The following is a 24,374-nucleotide window of genomic DNA, read 5'->3' on the forward strand; positions in this document are numbered from 1 at the left end:
TTCCACAATCCATTCATGTGTTATGGTGAACACAGCACTGAATTACATGGATGCAACACCAAATCGCATGAATGCGGTTTTTTGTATTTTTTAACTTTTTATTGTTCGAACATTGCACTAACACCATATTGCATAGATGCAGTACTGATATGCTTGGATGCAACACTAAATCGCATGGATGTTTGTGTTGAATTATCTATTAATGTTTGAAAATTGCACAAGCTTTGAGGAATATTTGCAATACACAGGCTTATTGGAGCACTTTTACCTATTTATTCATTCATTGAAATTTATTGCACATTAACGTATAGTATAGTATTAATAGTTATTAATAGATTTTGTATATGTTAAGCATAATATCACTTTATTAATGTTTTAGTGGAAATTTCTTATTTTTTATTTTGATAAGCGCAGTGTGTGTAAAATTTGGTTTAAGGATTTGCCAGTTATCGGCAATCCTCTCCTCATGTTGAGGAGAGGAGGGCCAATAACCAGCAAATCCACACAGGGGACATCTACACTGATAATCAGGGCACTGATCATCAGTATCCTGATAATCGGTGCAGCCTCAACAGTGCCCACCAGTGCTGCCAATCAGTGGTGACTAGTGCTGCCAATCAGTGCCCATCAGTGATGCCTGTCAGTGCCTATCAGTGCCACCTATCAGTGATGCCTATCAGTGCTCATCATTTCTGCCTATCAGTGCCGTATATCAGTGCAGCTTCATCAGTGCCTCCTCATCAGTGCCCGTCAATGCAGCATATCAGTGCCCATCAATGCCGCCTCATCAGCACACATCAGTGAAGGATAAAACTTACTTATTTACAAAACAGGAGCTAACAAAAACATTTTTTTTAAAGTTTTCGGTCTTTTTTTGTTTAGCATAAAATAAAAAACCCAGTGGCAATTAAATACCCACAAAAGAATGCTCTATCTGTCTCCAAAAAATGATAAAAAGTTCATATGGGTACAGTGTTGCATGACCGCGCAATTGTCATTCAAGTGCGACAGCGCAGAAAGCTGACCTTGGCCTGGGCAGGAGGGGGGGGGGGGGGGTGTGCCCAGTAGACAAGTGGTTAAGTTTTAAAAATGGTATTTCATAATGTGCTAGTATGCTATGCATAAGTAAGGGTGGAGCTCCTCTTTAACCGCTTGCCGACCGGCTCACGCCGATATACGTTGGCAGAAGGGCACGTACAGGCAGATTAATGTACTTGTATGTTGCCCTTTAAGAAGCGGTTTGTGGGCACCCACCGCGAGCTCTGTGACTGTGATCATGGGTCCCGCGGACTCGATGTCTGCGGGGATACCTGCGATCGTCTCACGGTGAGGATGAATGGGGAAATGCTGATGTAAAAAGCATCACTCCCTAGGACACACTTAACCCCTACAGCGCCACCTAGTGGTTAACCCCTTCACTGCCAGTCACATTTACACAGTAATCAATACATTTTTAATTGCCCGATCGCTGTATAAATGTGAATGGTCCCAAAATCTCTCCAAAAGTGTCCGATTTGTCCTACATAATGTCGCAGTCACGATAAAAATCGCTGATCGCCGCCATTACTAGTAAAAAAAAAAAATTATAAAAATGCCATAAAACTATCCCCTATTTTGTAGATGCTATAAGTTTTGTGCAAACCAATCAATAAATGCTTATTGCAATTTTTTTTAATTAAGAATATGTAGAAGAATACATATTTGCCTAAACTGAGGAAAAAAAATGTTTTTTTTTTATATATTTTTTGGGGATATTTATTATAGCAAAAAGTAAAAAATAATGCGTCTTTTTTCAATATTTACGCTATTTTTTTGTTTATAGTGCAAAAAATAAAAACCGCAGAGGCGATCAAATACCACCAAAAGAAAGCTCTATTTGTGGGAAAAAAGGACGTCAATTTTGTTTGGGTGCAACATCGCATGACCGCGCAATTGTCAGTTAAAGCGACGCAGTGCCGAATCGCAAAAAGTGCTCTGGTCTTTGGGCAGCCAAATGGTCCGGGGCTTAAGTGGTTAAGGAAGGGCAGTTGGGAAGGAACAAAAACATGGCTCAACCATCTATTTTTATTCCCCCCAGGCTACCTTCCCAAACAAAAGGGTAAACCCAATCAATACTAGCTTGGGTTTACTCTTCTGTTTGGGAAGGTAGCCTGGGGGGGCATACAGATACCATGCACTGTTCAACGAAGCCAGAAAGGAAATGTATTAAAACATTGCTACTGTGCTGAAGGTGAAGGGGGGGGGGGGGGGGCAGAGTGTCCCTGTGATATAACACGGCATAGTGCGTCACACCTCAGTGATTTCATTTGTTTCTACCAAACTGAATGATTCCGCTCATAAAAAAAATCATGTCTGGAGGTGACAGGTGCACTTTAACCTATTTACTGAAACAAATTATTCCATCACCTTTCTTTTTAGCTAAATGTTCTGTAACGCATAATAAGATTCCTTTTGGGAAGTACAATGGTACCTGTGCCTGGAATAATCATCTCTGGCAGTCTTTTGGGAGGCGGAATGATTATAGATGAGAATGGTTAATACACAGAAGAGAAGAATATCAAGATAAAGGAATAAAAAGGAAATGAACGGAGTCAAAGTCTGCCTGACAAGTGCTAAGCAGTGTCTTTCATAACAATTAGTAAGAAGGAAAGTAACTGAATCATAGCGGAGTTATCTCAAAGATATCACCAAACTTAGCTAAACTTGAGAAAAAGAAAAAAAAAAACAGTTTATCAGATATAAAAAAAAAATCTTTTATAGAATTTGCACGATGAGTTAGCATGTACAATAATCCTTCTGGACTAAAAGAGCACAAAAGTGCAAAAACTGCAACTTTATGTATGCAAGTTGTAACACAAATGAAAAATGTTATTATCTACACTTTTTCATTTAGACATTTCATTTTTATTTTAAATTTAAAAAGGTAAAACAGATTGAAAAAAGGTAAAAAAAAAAATAACTTTAGCAGATGAAAATAAAGGAAAAATCTTTTTTTATAGAATGTGTAAGATGAGTTAGCATGCACAATACTCCTACTGGACTAAAAGGGCACAAAAGTTCAAAAACTGCGAGTTAAAAAAAAAAAAAGGAGTAAAAAAAAAGTAAGATACACACAAATCAAGTTACAGTATTATTATTTGTACTTTTTTTTTGTCTGTACGTTTCGTTTTATTTAAAGCAGTAGTAGACATTTGCAGAAGAAAAAAGAAAAAAAAACCACCTGTAAGACAATGCATAGTGTGCTCGTATTCATCGCATACTAGCACATTATGAAATACTTACCTTAGAACGAAGCCCTTCCATCGGCGGGCAGTCAGCGCTGAGAGGACTGACATCTTCCCCCGGCCTTTCATCTGGGTTCCGGCAAAAAGCCAGACTTTAGAGCGCATGCACCGCTGATGTCAGCGGCTGCATGCAGGGGGAATATAGACTGTGCACGTTTAGGATATATTCATTTTACCTAAGCTTTACTGAATTATAGGTTTACCTGTAGGTAAAAATAACAAAGCGGGCTTCACTACCGCTTTAAACATTACTAGATCTACTGATTACCAACAATACAGACCTGATAACAGATGTGGAAATACGGGGCAATTTAGGTAACAGCGATCACAGGTCAATTAGTTTCAGTATAAATCACACAAATAGGAGACATGAAGGGAACACAAAGACACTGAATTTCAAAAGAGCCAACTTCCCTAAACTACAAACCTTGCTAAAAGGCATAAATTGGGATAAAATATTAGGAACAAAGAATACAGAGGAGAGATGGGTTTGCTTTAAGAGCATATTAAATAAGGGCATTAGCCAATGTATCCCATTGGGTAATAAATTTAAAAGAGCGAACAAACATCCTGGATGGCTTAACTCCAATGTAAAAATGCATATAAAAGCAAAGGAGAAGGCCTTCAAAAAATACAAGGTTGAGGGATCATCCACAGCATTCAGAATTTATAAAGAATGCAATAAGAAATGTAAGGGTGCAATTAGGATGGCTAAGATAGAACATGAAAGACACATAGCGGAGGAGAGCAAAAAAAATCCCAAGAAATTCTTTAAGTATGTAAACAGTAAAAAAGGGAGGACAGACCATATTGGCCCCATAAAGAATGAGGAAGGACATCTGGTTACAAAGGATGGGGAGATGGCAGAGGTATTGAATTTATTCTTCTCCTCAGTATTCACGAGTGAATTGGGGGGCTTCAGTAACCAAAACTGCAGTGTTTATCCTCATGACACAACACAGGAAGAACCTACATGGTTAACAGAGGACGGAATTAAAATTAGACTTGAGAAACTTAACATTAATAAATCACCGGGACCAGATGGCTTGCATCCGAGGGTACTTAGGGAACTCAGTCAGGTGATTGCCAGACCGTTGTTCCTAATTTTTACAGACAGTCTATTGACTGGAATGGTGCCAGCTGATTGGAGAAAAGCCAATGTAGCACCAATATTTAAAAAGGGCCCAAAAAACATCCCTGGGAATTACAGACCAGTTAGCCTAACATCAATAGTATGTAAACTCTTGGAGGGGATGATAAGGGACTATATACAAGATTTTAGTAATAAGAATGATATCATTAGCAGTAATCAGCATGGATTCATGAAGAATCGTTCTTGCCAAACCAATCTATTAACCTTCTATGAGGAGGTGAGTTGCCATCTAGATAAAGGAAGGCCCGTAGACGTGGTGTATCTGGATTTTGCAAAAGCATTTGACACAGTTCCCCATAAACGTTTACTGTACAAAATAAGGTGCGTTGGCATGGACCATAGGGTGAGTACATGGATTGAAAACTGGCTACAAGGGCGTGTTCAGAGGGTGGTGATAAATGGGGAGTACTCACAATGGTCAGGGGTGGGTAGTGGGGTCCCCCAGGGTTCTGTGCTGGGACCAATCCTATTTAATTTGTTCATAAATGACCTGGAGGATGGGATAAACAGTTCCATCTCTGTATTTGCAGACGATACTAAGCTAAGCAGGGCAATAACTTCTCCGCAGGATGTGGAAATCTTGCAAAAAGACCTGAACAAATTAATGGGGTGGGCGACTACATGGCAAATGAGGTTCAATGTAGAAAAATGTAAAATAATGCATTTGGGTGTCAAAAATATGAATGCAATCTATACACTGGGGGGAGAACCTCTGGGGGAATCTAGGATGGAAAAGGACTTGGGGGTCCTAGTGGATGATAGGCTCAGCAACGGCATGCAATGCCAAGCTGCTGCTAATAAAGCAAACAGAATATTGGCATGCATTAAAAGGGGGATCAACTGCAGAGATAAAACGATAATTCTCCCGCTGTACAAGACTCTGGTCCGCCCGCACCTGGAGTATGCTGTCCAGTTCTGGGCACCAGTCCTCGGGAGGGACGTACTGGAAATGGAGCGAGTACAAAGAAGGGCAACAAAGCTAATAAAGGGTCTGGAGGATCTTAGTTATGAGGAAAGGTTGCGAGCACTGAACTTATTCTCTCTGGAGAAGAGACGCTTGAGAGGGGATATGATTTCAATTTACAAATACTGTACTGCTGACCCCACAATAGGGATAAAACTTTTTCGCAGAAGAGAGTTTAATAAGACTCGTGGCCACTCATTGCAATTAGAGGAAAAGAGGTTTAACCTTAAACTACGTAGAGGGTTCTTTACTGTAAGAGCGGCAAGGATGTGGAATTCCCTTCCACAGGCGGTGGTCTCAGCGGGGAGCATTGATAGCTTCAAGAAACTATTAGATAATCACCTGAATGACCGCAATATACAGGGATATGTAATGTAATACTGACACATAATCACACACATAGGTTGGACTTGATGGACTTGTGTCTTTTTTCAACCTCACCTACTATGTAACTATGTAACTATGTAAAGTGGATGTAAACCCGTTTCATGAAATTTGAGCTGGGTACATATATCTGCAGCGTTTTCTCATCTCTTCAAAGCACTATATCCTGTAGCTTTCTCCTTTGCCGTTCTTCTGTTATCAGCCTGATAACTCCTGACAAGTTCTCGGTCACATATGATAAAAGCAGCCTGAGTTTTGTGTTGGGGAGGATGCTATAAATAGATTAGCACTGAGCTGAATGATTTAACCAACAGCTCTGAAAGTCTCTACCTATGAGGAGAGGGGGTGTGTGCCTTTCCTCCAATCAGCTGTCTTGGCTGTATGCCCAGGCTTCACTGCAGTGTTGAACAGGAAGAGAAAATCTCCTAACACAATCTGAACTTTCTAAAGAATATATAAAGATGAAGGCAGCAGATATACATGTAAAACTTATATAGGGAGATTTGTTTCATCCCTGTATATTATCTGAGGCTGTTCACTTCACTGGGTATATGTGAGGGTCTACATCCACTTTAAGGTTTAAGCTTTCAATCACAGAGGCAGCCAGATGGTAAAAACAGGCAGTTAATTACTGCCCCCTGACCAGCAACCTACAAGCAGACATGGGGCCATTTGGGTGAGTACACATTGCCTCCGCCCCCCTAGCGTGCAGCGCTCCCCTACGCTCCAGAAGTGGACTGTTCCTCATGATGTCAGAGCACCTTAGACTGATGGAGCATAGAGGAGAAGAAGCTGCAGGGACTAGTCTAGCAGCCCAGAAGAATCTACAGGAGCAGAGGATCAAGTAAGTAATGGTGCTTTACAAAGATATAAACAAACAGTTAACCCTTGTAGTGCAAGAGCAGTCTTTATGCAAGGGAGGACTTTTAAGTTTCCCAGAATTCAGTTTTATCGTCTGCTGTCCAGCAGTGGGGTCCTCATAGCCATTCCCTTCACTTCCTGTCCCATAGCCAAGCAGCAAGTGAGAGGAAATCCCTGAAAATTAAGAGACATCCTTGGGGACCCCCAGGTCACCAGAACTAGTGTCCCCATTGGAAGTTTTCCCCTCTAGTACTTTTTTGGGGGTAACCCAAAATTCATGATTTTTTACTTTCACTTTTAATGATAATGGTAAACAGGACAAATAGAGAGGGTGAATCTCCCCTAACAGGGGCACAGACAGCAATAAAAAAAATGTAAAAAAAGAATTGGGTGCCTGGCACTAACCCAGGACAAGCATTTAGAAAGTAAAATCAGAGTTAAGTATGAGTTACAAATCTGCATACTTGTTATGGGTTAGTCACTTAGAAAGTAAGGAAACCTTTGGATGACAATGACAGGTGGGGTAATAGTGGGGTATTAGTGTTTTCAGAAAGGAGGTCAGCAATGGTAGACTCCTCACTTCCCCAGTAGTGGTGTCCTTTAAAGCATAATTCCACTTTTGTGGAGAAAAGAAAACCATTCCCTTCTGGGTGACCCATGTACATTGCAAGGATTTTAACAAACTTTGTTGAAGATTCCTACCTTTTGCTATTCTGAAGAAATCCCTGTTTGTTCCTTTGTACCTCTGTGAGTTTAATGGGAGAGGTTTCATAATTATCAATCAGCTGCAGCACCTGCAGGGCACTAATGAGGAAAGCTGTTGGGCCTGCATCCCTTTAGACATATTCCTATTGAGAGTATCTCACCAAAAATGACATTTTTGTTGCAGGGGATGCCTGAAATCTGACTTGCATCTTAGTGCAGACTTCTGGGAAAATCGGTGAGCCAATCACACAAGCAGGAAATTACATATCTGGGGGGTGTTCTGTATACATTCTGTGTACAGAACACCTCCAGGTAGCCATATTGCATTGCTTTTTCAAAAAATTACATCGACTGCAGATTGAAAAGGAAAGGTTTTAAAAAAAAAAAAACATTCAATTACATTATGACTTGTGGTGCAATTGTATACGCTATATTATTTTTTCCTTTATTTCAAATTTTTTTCCCCATGAAAGTGGAGTTACCCTTTCAATCAAGATCACAAAAAGCCATATTCTGAAATCATTCTTAGCAGAAAACAGCTCAGCTTTCCGTCAGAAAAGGGATATAAAAATAGAAAAAGCTGAGTGGCAGCATCTATAAATTGTTCTTTTAAAATAACACTTTATTCAAGTTGCATTAAAATGATCAAACAAAAGAAAACTAAACTGTGCATTTTGCAATGCAGCAGTACCAGAGTTTAGTAAAGGAGATGAAGCTTCACTTAGCAAAGAATATCCAATCACATGCAAGGAAAATGAAAAAAACAGCATGTTTACTTGCACATGATTGGATGATGAAAGACAGCAGAGCTTCCCCCCATTTACTAATGAGGAGCAACTACACTTGCAGAATGCACAGTCAATTTGCCTTTAGTAAATCCACCACATTGTATAATTAGTCAGAATTAAACCTAAAAAAAAAAAAAAGAAGGTTGACAGATTTTTATGACAGAAGAGACCCAAAACCTTCTCCCTTCCACTCAGCATTTGTGTACACTGAGCTGCATATGTGCAGCTCAGTGTACTGTTACCACGCAACTCTGTACCGTGACAATGTGACTTACAAGCACAAATGCAGAGTGATGTGATTACAGTCTGGCCAAACAAGCAAGGAGACCAAACCCAGGAGGAAAAATCGGCAGAAGATGGAACCACCGGTGGCAAGCGAGAGCAATGACACCACAGCGCTGAAGGGGATTACTGGCCATGTAAGTCTACCATATTGTACTACTATGCTCAGGGCTGGTGCAAGGATTTTTGACACCCTAGGCGAATCCTCATTTTGCCCCCCACCCCTTTGCCCTGCCCATATATATCCCACCTTTTTAATGAAGTGCCCATCAATGCAGCCTTACCAGCACCCATCAAATGCAACCTCACCAGCGCCCATCAAATGCAACCTCACCAGCGCCCATCAAATGCAACCTCACCAGCACCCATCAAAAGCAACCTCACCAGTAGGGATGAGCCGAACACCCCCCTGTTCGGTTCGCACCAGAACATGCGAACAGGAAAAAAATTCGTTCGAACACGCGAACACCGTTAAAGTCTATGGGACACGAACATGAATAATCAAAAGTGCTAATTTTAAAGGCTAATATGCAAGTTATTGTCAATAAAAGTGTTTGGGGACCTGGGTCCTGCCCCAGGGGACATGAATCAATGCAAAAAAAAGTTTTAAAAACGGCCGTTTTTTCAGGAGCAGTGATTTTAATAATGCTTAAAGTCAAACAATAAAAGTGTAATATCCCTTTAAATTTCATACCTGGGGGGTGTCTATAGTATGCCTGTAAAGGGGCGCATGTTTCCCGTGTTTAGAACAGTCTGACAGCAAAATGACATTTTGAAGGAAAAAACACATTTAAAACTACCGCGGCTATTGCATTGCCGACAATACACATAGAAGTTCATTGATAAAAACGGCATGGGAATTCCCCACAGGGCAACCCCGAACCAAAATTAAAAAAAAAAAATGATGTGGGAGTCCCCCTAAATTCCATACAAGGCCCTTCAGGTCTGGTATGGATATTAAGGGGAACCCCAGCCAAAATTTAAAAAAAAAATTGACGTGGGGTTCCCCCTAAATTCCATACCAGACCCTTCAGGTCTGGTATGGATTTTAAGGGGAACCCCGCGCCAAAAAAAAAAAAAAAAAACGGCGTGGGGTCCCCCTAAAAATCCATACCAGACCCTTATCCGAGCACGCAACCTGGCAGGCCGCAGGAAAAGAGGGGGGGACGAGAGTGCGGCCCCCCCCCCCTCCTGAACCGTACCAGGCCACATGCCCTCAACATTGGGAGGGTGCTTTGGGGTAGCCCCCCAAAACACCTTGTCCCCATGTTGATGAGGACAAGGGCCTCATCCTCACAACCGTGGCCGGTGGTTGTGGGGGTCTGCGGGCGGGGGGCTTATCGGAATCTGGAAGCCCCCTTTAACAAGGGGACCCCCAGATCCCGCCCCCCCCCTGTGTGAAATGGTAAGGGGGTACTTACCCCTACCATTTCACTAAAAAACTGTCAAGAATGTTAAAAATGACAAGAGACAGTTTTTGACAATTCCTTTATTTAAATGCTTCTTCTTTCTTCCTTCATCTTCTTCTTCTTCTGGTTCTTCTGGCTCTTCTGGTTCTTCCTCCGGCGTTCTCGTCCAGCATCTTCTCCGCGGCGTCTTCTATCTTCTTCTCCTCGGGCCGCTCCGCACCCATGGCATTAGGGGAGGCTCCCGCTCTTCTCTTAATCTTCTTCTCTTCTTCATCTTCTTCTTCATCTTCTTCTTCATCTTCTTCTTCTCTTCTTCATGTCTTCTCCGGGCCGCTCCGCAGCCATGCTGTGGCATGGAGGGAGGCTCCCGCTGTGTGACGGCGTCTCTTCGTCTGACGGTTCTTAAATAACGGGGGGCGGGGCCATCCGGTGACCCCGCCCCCTCTGACGCACGGTGACTTGACGGGACTTCCCTGTGACGTCACGGGGAATGCCACAGGGAAGTCCCATCATGTCACCGTGCGTCAGAGGGGGGCGGGGTCACCGGGTGGCCCCGCCCCCCGGTATTTAAGAACCGTCAGACGAAGAGACGCCGTCACACAGCGGGAGCCTCCCTCCATGCCACAGCATGGCTGCGGAGCGGCCCGGAGAAGACATGAAGAAGAGAAGAAGAAGATGAAGAAGAAGATGAAGAAGAAGATGAAGAAGAGAAGAAGATGAAGAGAAGAGCGGGAGCCTTCCCTCATGCCATGGGTGCGGAGCGGCCCGAGGAGAAGAAGATAGAAGACGCCGCGGAGAAGATGCTGGACGAGAACGCCGGAGGAAGAACCAGAAGAGCCAGAAGAACCAGAAGAAGAAGAAGATGAAGGAAGAAAGAAGAAGCATTTAAATAAAGGAATTGTCAAAAACTGTCTCTTGTCATTTTTAACATTTTTGACAGTTTTTTAGTGAAATGGTAGGGGTAAGTACCCCCTTACCATTTCACACAGGGGGGGGGGGCCGGGATCTGGGGGTCCCCTTGTTAAAGGGGGCTTCCAGATTCCGATAAGCCCCCCGCCCGCAGACCCCCACAACCACCGGCCACGGTTGTGAGGATGAGGCCCTTGTCCTCATCAACATGGGGACAAGGTGTTTTGGGGGGCTACCCCAAAGCACCCTCCCAATGTTGAGGGCATGTGGCCTGGTACGGTTCAGGAGGGGGGGGGGCCGCACTCTCGTCCCCCCCTCTTTTCCTGCGGCCTGCCAGGTTGCGTGCTCGGATAAGGGTCTGGTATGGATTTTTAGGGGGACCCCACGCCGTTTTTTTTTTTTTTTTTGGCGCGGGGTTCCCCTTAAAATCCATACCAGACCTGAAGGGTCTGGTATGGAATTTAGGGGGAACCCCACGTCAATTTTTTTTTTTAATTTTGGCTGGGGTTCCCCTTAATATCCATACCAGACCTGAAGGGCCTTGTATGGAATTTAGGGGGACCCCCACATCATTTTTTTTTTTTTTATTTTGGTTCGGGGTTCCCCTGTGGGGAATTCCCATGCCGTTTTTATCAATGAACTTCTATGTGTATTGTCGGCAATGCAATAGCCGCGGGTAGTTTTAAATGAGTTTTTTCCTTCCAAATGTCATTTTGCTGTCAGACTGTTCTAAACACAGGAAACATGCGCCCCTTTACAGGCATACTATAGACACCCCCCAGGTACGAAATTTAAAGGGATATTACACTTTTATTGTTTGACTTTAAGCATTAATAAAATCACTGCTCCTGAAAAAACGTCCGTTTTTAAAACTTTTTTTTGCATTGATCCATGTCTCCTGGGGCAGGACCCGGGTCCCCAAACACTTTTTATGACAATAACTTGCATATAAGCCTTTAAAATTAGCACTTTTGATTTCTCCCATAGACTTTTAAAGGGTGTTCCGCGGCATTCGAATTTGCCGCGAACACCCCAAATTGTTCGCTGTTCGGTGAACTTGCGAACAGCCAATGTTCGAGTCGAACATGAGTTCGACTCGAACTCGAAGCTCATCCCTACTCACCAGTGCCCATCAAATGCAACCTCACCAGCGCCCATCAATGCAGCCTACCAGCACCTATCAAATGCAGCCTCACCAGCGCCCATCAATGAATGTTTGCTTACTTCCATTCATTCGGGAGTCGGGACACAGACACAGTCCTCCACCGCCGCTGCGCCTCTGACACTATGTGCGAATGGAGCAGCGGCTGCCTGCTGATAGTTGCTTTCTGCAGAGAAAAGAGAGTAGAAACACCAGTGGCCGGGCGCCCTAGGCGGCTGCCTAGTGGTAGCACCAGCCCTGACTATGCTGTGCTTACTAGCACATTATGGTATAAAGCTCCTGGTCCCAGGTTTTAATAGCATATTAATTTTCAGTGAGTTGATATTTTGATTATCATTATGTTATTTACCATAAAATGATTTTTGATACAACTTCATGTTTAAAACAAGTACAGCCAAAGCTTGTTTGTCTGTACATCTCCTGTGGTTCGTTTTGCACTCCTGTGGCCCATTTTCAGTACAGGGTGAGGGAGGCCGAAAGGCACAGTACAGGGAAGGTCAGGAGGGCACAGTGCAGGTTCTGGGACATGGCCATCCTGTGACAGCTTAGTAAAAAGCAAGACTATCCCAGCAAATCCGGGACAGTTGGCAAGTATGATGTAATGCAAGATTATCATGGGGCCCCCATGCACCTGGGGCCCCTGAGCAGTGCCCAGGGGTGCCCATGCATTAAGACAGCCCTGCATAGGTCCCTAAACAAAAGTACCACTCAGTACAGAATTTAGCCCTGTCCAGTAATAGCATGCCAAAGACTCTGAAAGGCTACAGGAAGCCGGGTTTGGCACTGCACCAATCCTTCCCAGGCAAACTAAAACACCAGGAGGGACACATAGCAGCTATACGACCCAGTGTGCGAGGGGCCTAAAAGTTCCACTGTGTTAACTCACATTATGATACGCACTACTGTACATTTTATTTAGGCAGCCCCGCTCATTACCACTGTGCTGTCAAAGCACCACAAGGACAAAATAATAACACAAAAAGGTACATGACCCTTTTTCAGTAACGTAGAACACCGCAATGCACAGAAAATTTAAACTGATCTTGGCGATTGAGGTGAAGCTAAGTGAAATATAAAATTAAATTGAAAAAATAAAATAGCATAAACAATTTAAATAAAACTTTAAATAAATTGCAAAAAAGCATGCGCAAGAAGAAAAAAAAATCAGGATCTCTGCTCACAAATGATTATATAAATGAAGTCAGCAACAGTGTACCTCATTCCCTAAATGAATATCAGCCCCACAGTATATAGAACATGCACTATAAGGTGCCAAGCCCTATATAAATTCCAGCTCTTGTTTGCACAGGATTTTCAGCGGACTCCAGAGCTGAGGGAGCACATTGAGAGTAAGAGCCAAATAGTGCCTTCTGTATAATCAATGTGTCAGATTTTTTGTAGGAGTGTACTTAGTTTAAGCTTTACACACACACACACAAAAAAAAAATGAATATTCATGAATAAGAATAAAGAGTTCATGAAACGAAAACAAAGGCATCAGGCAAGCATGCCAGGACAGCTGTGTACATCATTGTAGTAGTGTGGTATCATTACATACATTTATATACACAGTTGGCCTTTCTTTAACCACTTAAAGACCAGGCCTCATCTTGAGATTTTGGTGTTTACAAGTTTAAAACAGTTTTTTTTGCTAGAAAATTACTTAGAACCCCCAAACATTATATATTGTTTTTTTTCTAACACACTAGAGAATAAAATGGCGGTCATTGCAATACTTTTTTTCACACCATATTTGCGCAGCGGTTTTACAAGCGCACTTTTTTTGGAAAACATTCATTTTTTTTAATAAAAAAATAAGACAACAGTAAAGTGAGCCCATTTTTTTTTTATATTGTGAAAGATAATGTTACGCCAAGTAAATTGATACCCAACATGTCACGCTTCAAAATGGCGCCCGCTCGTGGAATGGCGTCAAACTTTTACCGTTAAAAATCACCATAGGCGATGTTTAAAAAATTCTACAGGTTGCATGTTTTGAGTTACAGAGGAGGTCTAGGGCTAGAATTACTGTTCTCGCTCTAACGATCGTGGCGATACCTCCCATGTGTGGTTTGACCACTGTTTTCATATGCGGGCGCTACTCACGTATGTGTTCGCTTCTGCGCACGAGCTCGTCGGGACAGGGCGCTTTAAAAAAATGTTTTTTCTTATTTATTTTACTTGATTTTATTTATTTTTTTACTGTTTTAAAAAAAAAAATTGGGTCACTTTTATTCCTATTACAAGGAATGTAAACATCCCTTGTAATAGAAAAAAAGCATGACAGGTCCTCTTAAATATGAGATCTGGGGTCAAAAAGTCCTCAGATCTCATATTTGGACTATAATGCAAAAAAAAAAATGTTGTCATTTGCAAAAATGACATTAAAAAAAATGTGCCTTTAAGACGTATGGGTGGAAGTGACGTTATGACATCACTTCCACCCTGCTATGGTATGGAGATGGGTGGGGGCCATCTTAGCCTCACTCGTCCCCATACCCAGGCACGACAAGGACCCGCTCGCCTCCGCCGCTGCCGACGGCTCCAGTAAGCGGCGGAGGGTGCGGGAGAGCGGCAGGAGGGGGGCCCTCTCCCGCCGCCGAAAACGGTGATCTCGCGGTGAATCCGCCGCAGAGACCACCATTATCGTAAACAGGACCGGCTCCTGAAGAGATGTTTACCTCAGTCGCTTATGGCAGCAGCTGCTGCCGTTACCGAGATATCCATCTTCAAAGTGCCGATGTATATGTACAGGAGTCGGTCGGCAAGTGGGTAAGAACTCAAACTCTCAATGCCTTTGTGTCTATGTGATCAATTCTTTATGTGTGTACATCACATCCAGTCCTGTGAGATGTATATGTTTGCTTACTATATTGTATTTCAATGTGTTATTGGCTTAAGGCCCCTTTCACACTGGGGCGGGGGCGGCGTCAAAGCGCCGCTATTGTTAGCGGTGCTTTACTGTCGGTATTCGACCGCTAGCGGGGGTGGTTTTACCCCCTGCTAGCGGCCGAGAAAGGGTTAAAACCCACCGCAAAGCACCTCTGCAGAGGCACTTTGCTGGCCGTATAGCTGCACTGCCCCAATGATTTCAATGGGCAGGAGCGGGGAAGGAGCCAGATCCTATTGGACATAAGGGGCTCAGGAAGCCACAAAAATGTCAGTTATTGTTTTGTATGACATATTACATTATTGAAAATTGAGTAAATTTAGTGGGAGTGCGTAAACGCTTGGACTCATTCTTTTGCATTGATATTTTTGTGAGTCCGGAGTCGGCTCTGAATGCCGGAACTTCAAAGAACATGTGCGCTGCTTACTGTTCATTTGTCCAGTGGGGAAAATTATTATTTGATCCCCTCCAGATTTTGTAAGTTTGCCCACAAATGTTATAAATTGAGTTGCAGTTCAGTGAGTAAAATAAGTATTGGATCCCTATCTACTGGCTCCCACAGACTGACCAGTGGGGAGTGGGTGTTTTTTAGAAGCACCTGATTAGAGCCAGAGGCACTAACAGGCTTCAAAATAAGAGGGGCTTGGGGCGCAGAGAATGCGAACAGAGCCCACCCAGGTGTGTTACAATAGCAAAAGCATATTCGTTATTGAAACACTGATTCTCCTCCCGGCCAATCAGGAAGCAGGTTGTGAGACCCATCACCCAAGGACAGGCGATCCTATTGGACACCTAGGAGAAAGGGAGGCGACGCACGTCCGCCGAGAAGGAGGAGATGCCAGCTGCCGGATGCCCAATCCCGCTCCCCCAAGGCCCGCTGCCGATGCCAGATCCCGCTGCAGATACCTGCTGCCAATGCCCGATCCTGCTGCAGATGCCGATGCCCGCTGGCCGATGCCACCACCTAGACAGGGTAGGACAGTGAGCGGACGGGGGGGCTGGTGGTTTGAGGCACCACTGACCACCAGGGGGGGTTGTTTGCCGCCCCCCCCAAAAAAAGCCACCAGCTGCCACTGAGACTACAGTATGTGCTCATGTGGTACACAGATTAGCTCTGTCAATTTAGGAAGGTGCTCCTGACGACAACTCATTATGTGCATAAAAGATACCTGTCCACAGAATCTCTTCCATTCAAATCCACCATAATGGGCAAGACCAAAGAGCTGTCAAAGGACGTCAGGGACAAGACCCTAGACCTGCACAAGGCTGGAATGGGCTACAAGACCATCAGCAAGAAGCTTGGTGAGAAGAAGACAACTGTTGGAGCAATTATTTGCAAATGCGAGAAATACAAAATAACCATCAGTCACCCTCGGTATGGAGCTCCATGCAAGATTTTGCCTCATGAAGTAAGGATGATCATGAGAAAAGTGAGAGATCAGCCCAGAACTACACAGGAGGAGCTTGAAAATGATCTCAAGGGACCACAGTCACCAAACAAACCATTGGTAACACAATACGCCGCCATGGATTAAAATCCTGCAACGCCTGCAAGGTCCCCCTCCTCAGGAAGGCACATGTACAGGCCCATCTAAAGTTTGTCAATGAACATCTAAATGGCCCAGAGAAGGATTGGGAGAAAGTGCTTTGGTCAGATGAGACAATGATGAGAAAATTTAGCTCTTTGGCATTAACTCGACTAACCGTGTTTGGAGGAAGAAAAATGCTGACTATGACCCTAAGAACACCATCCCTACAGTCAAGCATGGAGGTGGAAACATTATGCTTTGGGGTGGTTTATCAGGTAAAGACCGACTTTGCCACATTAAGGGGCCAATGGATGGAGAAATCTATTGTAAAATCTTGGATGGGAACCTTCTTCCCTCAGCCAGAACACTGAAGATGGGTCGTGGATGGGTCCTCTAGTATGACAATGACCCAAAACAAATAAGAAGCACATTAAGGTCATGGAGTGGCCTAGCCTCCAGACTTTAATCCTAAAGAAAAAATTATGGAGGGAGTTGAAACTTGCCAAGTGACAGCCAAGAAACCTTAAAAATTTAGAGAGGATCCTGTAAATCCCTTCTGAGATGTGTAAAAACCTGGTAACCAACTACAAGAAACGTCTTACCTCTGTGCTTGCCAACAAGGGTTTCTCTACCAAGTATTAAATCATGTTTTGCTTGGGGATCAAATACTTCTTTTACTCACTGAACTGCAACTCAATTTATAACATTTGTACCATGTGTTTTTTTCTGGATTTTCGGTTGATATTCTGTCTCTATTATTTAAAATACACCTATGATAAAAATGATAGACTCTTCATTTCTTTGTAAGTGGGCATACTTGCAAAATCTGCAGGGGATCAAATAATTATTTTCCCCACTGTGTATATATACACACATATGCATATATAAATATATATATATATATATATATATATATATATATACACACACACACACATACATACATACATACACACACACACACAGTATATACACATACACACAAAGAGTTTTTTTGGAGATCAAGTTAATATGAATATATTCATTAGGCAGCTCTAGGATAAATCGACAAAAATAGGGATGCTTCGAGTTAACAGAGCAAGACAGAGATCTTAGGTCTAGTGGAGTTAGATTTGTCAAAAAGATTATGTACAATAAAAGAAAAATATAAAGAGCTGAACAATGGGAAAGCAACACTGACATTGGTGTTACACAGCTGATATGAAACACAAAACATTTCTGCAGGAATACATTTGTTACATTATATTTTTATGGAGCAGATGTGTCTAAAGGAGAAGTTTGGTTTTATAAAAAAAACAAACATACATATTCACCTCCATGCTGCAGCTGTCCCGCCGAGTGATCACATGACCGCTGATCTCTCAGTTCTCAGTCTGTCAGACACTGCACACTATTCTGCTCCTCCGGAGCCATGCTGTGGCTGGAGCAGCGGACTGTGGAGGGGGAGGGATCGACTGGCTCAGGCTCTCATCGGCATGCTGAGAGGCTGAGCCAGCTGATAATCAGGTATCTTAGTGGATCCTGACATTATTGTCGGGATCCTTCCAGAGACTGGAGCAGCTCTGTGATGTCAGCTAGAAGTGGGCTATGGTTATGTTTCTCTTTTAAGCCTCTCATGGATAATACAATCTTAATAGGCCATTCAGTTCTGTATTCCCAATTAGGATGTACTTACTGGCATTTACTGTATAGGTTTATTTGTTAAAGATAAATTATTGTTTTTAAATGTTTAACTTAATAAAAGTTATTTGATTTATAATGTATAAAAAGAACTGGACCTACGGTAAAAACACAAATATGTGAATTTCCAAGCACAGTCCTAAAAACCTGCAAATCAGAAACTGGTATGCTGGTAGGACAAAGATGTGCAGAAGAGCAAAATGTACCTTGGCACACAGAACCCATCAGCCCACATTTCTACTTGTGGCCAAACACGTAAATGTTTACAGTGCCATATTGTTTAGGAACTGGTGCCAAAGGACATTGATAGACTGCGGCAGACTTTGGTATTTTATTAAAAGTGGACTAAATGAGGCAGATCAACCCAATGAGTTCTGATGTGCCAACACACACTCTCAGACATAAGAGGCTCTCTGGCAGAATATAGACAATTCTGAATTAAAGTTGCATATACTGCTATCCCCCCCCCTTACATATTTCAAGTAAAAGTTTAAACAAAAACAGGAATTCTTAGTTTGCACATATTGCAATACCTTAGCTCCCAACTGTCCCTGATTTGGAGCAATGTCAATCTATCCCTCTTTCCTCCTCATTTGTCCCTCATTTTGATCTGATCTATATAGTTGTATATAAAATGCGCTTTTTATCTTTAAAAAGTGCTTTCCAGTGCTAAACCTTTCATCCAATTTCTAAAATGCAGCATTTGTTATTTTTTTAACGCCAATATAAAGGAATAGTAGTGGTAAAAAAAGCCCTTGTGGATTTAATGAACCTTTTTTGGGGTTATTCTCCTTTAAGGGGGTGTGTCAGGGGGCGTGTCCTATGCCTACATACAGTTTGCTAGTAGGTGTCCCTCATTCCTATCTCAAAATGTTGGGAAGTATGCAATACAGACTTAAGTGGCCAAATGCATGACCTTGATCCCCCAGTGGCTAATCCCTGCTCTACTGTGCAAAATGACAAATACTTGCTTGCTTATAGTATACTTTAATGGGCATAAAGTGCAAATATGGGGCAAGCAGACCTAATTCTAGTCACTAACCTGCACTCTGCTCTATGCAATAGAATTGCAGAAATATCTGTGCACAAATCCAAATCGCTTACATATATAAGCAGTAAACAGACTCAGTAGTTGTCCTATGAGAAGGAATCCAGGGGCTTCTGATCATTATTCCTGCTATTCTCAGGGAGGCTTTGAATAGCTTCATTAAGTGACTATGAGATGATATCACCTCTCAGCATATGGGCTCAATGAGTAAAGAAGAATGTCACTTGGACCAATACATGAGAATGTTAGCAGAAGAGTATGTTGCAAAGTTAACATATGAAGTTTCACTATACATGCTTACTGTAAGTATATATATATATATATATATATATATATATATATATATATATATATATATATATATATATATAAACAAAAGTATTGGGACGCCTGCCTTTATACGTACATGAACTTTAATGGCATCCCAATCTTAGTCTGTAGGGTTCAATATTGAGTTGGCCCACCCTTTGCAGCTATAACAGCTTCAACTCTTCTGGTAAGGCAGTTCACAAGGTTTTGGGAATGTTTGACCATTCTTCCAGAAGCGCATTTGTGAGGTCAGGAAATTATGTGGACGAGAAGGCTAACAGTCTCCACTTTAATTCAACCCAAGTTGTTCTATCGGGTTGAGGTCAGGAATCCGTGCAGACCAGTCAAGTTCCTCCACCCCAAACTCGCTCATCCATGTCTTTATGAACCTTGCTTTGTGCACTGGTGTGCAGTCATGTTGGAACAGGAAGGGGCCATCCCCAAACTGTTCCCACAAAGTTGGGACCATGAAATTGTCCAAATTGTCTTGGTATGCTGACACCTTAAGAGTTCCCCTTCACTGGAACTAAGGGGCCAAGCCCAACCCCTGAAAAACAACCCCACACCATAATCCCCCCTCAACTAAATGATTTGGACCAGTGCACAAAGCAAGGTCCATAAAGACATGGATGAGCGAGTTTAGGGTGGAAGAAACTGACATGCTTGCATAAAGTCCTGACTTCAACCCGATAGAACACCTTTGGGATGAATTATTTTGGGACAAATGCACTTCTGGGAGAATGGTCAAACATTCCCATAGACATACTCCTAAACCTTGTGGACAGCCTTCACAGAAGAGTTGAAGCTGTTATAGCTGCAAAGGGTGGGCCAAAGCAATATTGAACCCTACAGACTAAGACTGGGATTCCATTAAAATTCATGTGTGTGTAAAGGCAGGTGTCACAATACTTTTGGTAATATAGTATATATACCATATTCTCCGGTGTATAAGATGATCTTACACTTAAAAAAAATGGCCAAAAAGTGGGGGGTCGTCTTATACGCCGGGTATAAAATGCAGCCGGCTGTATGTCAGCCCGCCGGATGTGCGGTAATACTGTACGTAGCTTTAGCTACATACAGTATACACCGCTGAGCCAGTCCCGGCGAGTGATGTATTCTTTTAATAAATACAGAGCCTGCTCAGATTGGAGCCTGCTTGGGTTGGCTTTGGGAGTCAGAGAGGTGTGGGCTGATGATGTTACAGCCTCTGCCAATCTGAGCAGGCTTTGTATTCATTAATAAACAGAGAAGAAAACGAATGCGCAAAACCAAGGTGAGCCAAAGCAGTGTTCCCACACAGAAAAACAATAAGGTAAATAGAGATATGTGGTGCTAACTCAAAGTGCATAAATGTGATAAAATAAATATAATCCAATTCTTCAAGTAAAGTGCATATGCGTAAAGAGCAAAATCACATAAATAAAGTGACTAAACATCCATTAAATTTATAAAAAGTGACATCGGATCCGGTCTCGGCTGCAACTTTATCAAAGGGTCGTGATAAAGTCACGTGGGCAGTGACGATACACGTCAGGGAAGAGTCAGGTGTCAGCACTTCCGGCCGAGACCGGAAGTACTGGGATCTGTGCTGTTCATTTTATGCTGTACACGTAAGTTACTATGTTGTTTTGAATAAACCTGTTTGGAATACTACACAATGGGGATACTCCTTTCTATTGCATGCCTCCACCCAACTTGCCAAACTTAAGGCCTTCCATTTGGAGATTTGCCAGACCTGTGACGATCAGAGGAGACTGATCGATTGATGGTGTTTCATCCACTTCCTGATTGCAGGCTCGACTTGACCCTAGGGGTCTTTGCTAGAGGTGAGAGGCTGGGGGAAACGTGTGACGCACCACGGAGTACGGTTATTAAGAGGAACCTGTCACCTATCATCGTTTGCACTTTCACTTTTTTCATCTATTTTTTGCACGAACTGTTTTATGAAGACTCACTTTGTTCACAATGGAACATGTATTTCATTAATTGGATTGACTTGTGGCTATTTTTATAGCGTTTCTGCACTTTTTTGCACTTTATGCGATTTTTGTTATTGCATGTGACTTTATTTTATCTCATGCGACTTTTCAATTTTTTCTAAATTTGTGATTTTTTACTACTTTTGGATTTATTCACCTTCATTCGAATTGTCTATTTATTTATTTGATGTCATATTTCATGAATTTCACTGTTATTTATCCAATGTCACTTTTTATGAATTTAATGGATGTTTAGTCACTTTATTTATGTGATTTTGCTCTTTACGCATATGCACTTTACTTGAAGAATTCGATTATATTTATTTTATCACATTTATGCACTTTGAGTTAGCGCCACATTATTCTACTTACCTTATTGTATTCATTAATAGAATCCATCGCTCGCCGTGATTGGCTCAGCGCAGTATGGCTCCAGCTTCAGCAGGAAGAAGGAAATATAGGAAATATGAAGAGGAAGGGGAAGGGGGGTCGTCTTATACAATGAGTATTGGTAAAAACTGTAGAAATACAGTAAAATTAGGGGGTCGTCTTATATTCCCGGTCGCCTTATACACCGGAAAATACGATATATATATATACACACACACATACACACACACACACACAGTATTCTGATGCTTTCACTATGATGACCTGATACTTATTGTTACCATTATAAAATAACATCTATCTTTAATATCTTGTAGGCTCCCATGACCATTGTCAGTGTTCATTCCTCTCCCCTGCAGCTGCTGCTCACCGACATAGGTGAGGGAACATTTTTAAGAATAGTTATAGTTAGTTAGAGTTATGCTGCGTACACACGAGCAAACTTTTCGACCAGACTGGTCCGACTGTCTATCTGACGGACTTTCGGCAGACTTCCGACGGACTTTCCGAACAAACGGCCTTGCCTACACACGATCACACCAAAGTCCGATGGATTCGTACGTGATGACGTACGACCGGACTAAAATAAGGAAGTTGATAGCCAGTAGCCAATAGCTGCCCTAGCGTCGGTTTTTGTCCGTTGGACTAGCATACAGACGAGTGGACTTTTCGACCGGACTCAAGTGCATTGGAAAGATTTGAAACATTTTCCAAATCTAAAGTCCATCAGATTTTTGACCTAAAAAGTCTGCTGCAGGTCCGATGAAGCCCACACACGATCGAATTATCTGCCGGACTCGGTCCGTCAGACCAGTCCGGTCGAAAAGTCCGCTCATGTGTAAGCGGCATTAGGCTTTTTTTCTATTTTAAGTCAAGTATACAAGGTCCACTTTGAAGTTGAACATTAAACAACTGTGGTGAGGTTCTGCAGCTCCACCCCAAGCACCTTACCAGCAGCCCTTCCACAAGACTTTATGTACCCACCAGTGGTTGGATGTCTACAGGACCTTTAAGCTGGAATAAAGCATCTGACCACTAAGTTGCCAAGACCATTCAAAATTGCCAGAAGGAGTAAGAATGAACTTAATGTCAGAACAAGAAAGTAAACAACGAACATTTGAAAACCAAAAAATAAGACAAAGTTTAGGTTCATGACAGGCAGCACAAATTAGCAACTAGGAATGCACTAGTTGACAATGGAAAGTTGACACTATAAGCATATCCCCCGAGATTAAATATACCCTGTGATGGGTAAAAATACAAAGTAAGTAATATCCTGAAGTAGCCAGTCAACTGCTTTTATTAAATGAACAATCAATCATTGGGACAAATGCAACAAGAACAAAGTCCTGGTGATAAGCATGTGTATATGCACGTTGCTGTGCAAGACATACATTGTGATGACATATGCATGCATTTATGAAAGTGTATAGAGTAGCTAAAAGCTAGTGCACAGTGGAGGTAATATATAGTTTTTTTAACCATGTGCTATATGCGAATCGTCGTGGAACCCAGCTTAACAATCACGTGTAAACTCCAAGATAAAGCAATTTAGCCACCAATCACCAGGAGTGACACTTTCCGACAAGTCTTCTCTTATTTGTTAATAATTATCCAAATAATCACATGCATAATGCACTACTTACAGTATCCACACCGTGTTCCTCCTTCAAAGACAAAGCCATTCGGAACAGCTCCATATCGTCTTAAGTCAGACAACTTCCATTGCCCCATCACAATTGGCGGAAGATCTCTAGCGAGAACTAAGATGTCATTGCACAGATGCAGTGTGGCAGGTCCACTTTCCAATTTGGTGCCAGGCTGTACTCCAACATGGAATCTGTGAACTGAGATTGTAAAAGTTCTGTGGTCAAATGCATCAACATGTTGTTTGTATCTTTCTTTCTGAACACTTGTGTGACTTTCATCTATTTTTCCAGCATACTAAGGTCTTGTACTTCTTCATAAAGAGGCAACTTTGTCTCTAATACATTTCCACTTATTATACCAAATTAAAAAAATCCTGCTACTGGCCAATTTTACATGGCTGTATCTTCTGAAGTATCTTTGTATAGAAAAATTGATATGGAGGCTATGTGGACTTGGTACCCAAATGGACAATAAACACAAATGATATTAAAAAAACATTATTTTATTAAATAATATTAATAAAACATTATTGTGACTTGACATAAGCACTAAAAGCACTCTCTCTAGAGCAGATAATTACATAGTGATACCAATAGCTGGATCTTATGGTCTATCACGTAAAGTTTATCTGTATCTTCTCAACATGTTTCGTGGTTACATCAGCTTCTTCAGGAGTATTTTTAAAGAGCAAAATCATCTATGAAAAGACAATAATTAGTCAAAACAAAGAAAGTACAACACAGTATAATGTATATGACTGGGCGAAAACCAAGTGATGGAAATGTATAGAAACGTACTCATCAATTTAAGAGGGTACAACATCCTTGGGAGCACCAAAACAATGGAGCACTTAGATCCTACCTAACAAATGTATAAAATATTGCAATTTTAATAAATGGTCTAAAATATATGCCAAAGGACCACATTTAAAACTCTAATTTAGATTACTGTTTTGTATATGCCTCAACTCAGAAATTTCTGAGCCAAAATTGATG

General features: G+C 42.0%; 1 protein-coding gene and 1 long non-coding RNA gene across 3 annotated transcripts in view; one reads left to right on the forward strand and one right to left on the reverse strand.

Annotated features, from left to right (window-relative positions):
* Positions 1 to 24,374, reverse strand: part of DOK7 (docking protein 7) — a 231,819-nt gene that overhangs the window by 161,448 nt on the left and 45,997 nt on the right. For both annotated transcript variants that reach the window (XM_073610865.1, XM_073610864.1), the window contains exon 4: positions 23,376 to 23,576. In XM_073610865.1, the coding sequence (XP_073466966.1) occupies positions 23,376 to 23,576 (201 nt within the window). The remainder of the gene's footprint in view (positions 1 to 23,375; positions 23,577 to 24,374) is intronic.
* The window catches only part of LOC141117847 (uncharacterized), a 160,013-nt gene that overhangs the window by 126,923 nt on the left and 8,716 nt on the right, over positions 1 to 24,374 (forward strand). The gene's annotated exons all lie outside the window — the stretch shown is intronic.

Source organism: Aquarana catesbeiana, linkage group LG01 (genome assembly GCF_042186555.1).
Source record: "Aquarana catesbeiana isolate 2022-GZ linkage group LG01, ASM4218655v1, whole genome shotgun sequence".
NCBI lineage: Eukaryota > Metazoa > Chordata > Amphibia > Anura > Ranidae > Aquarana > Aquarana catesbeiana.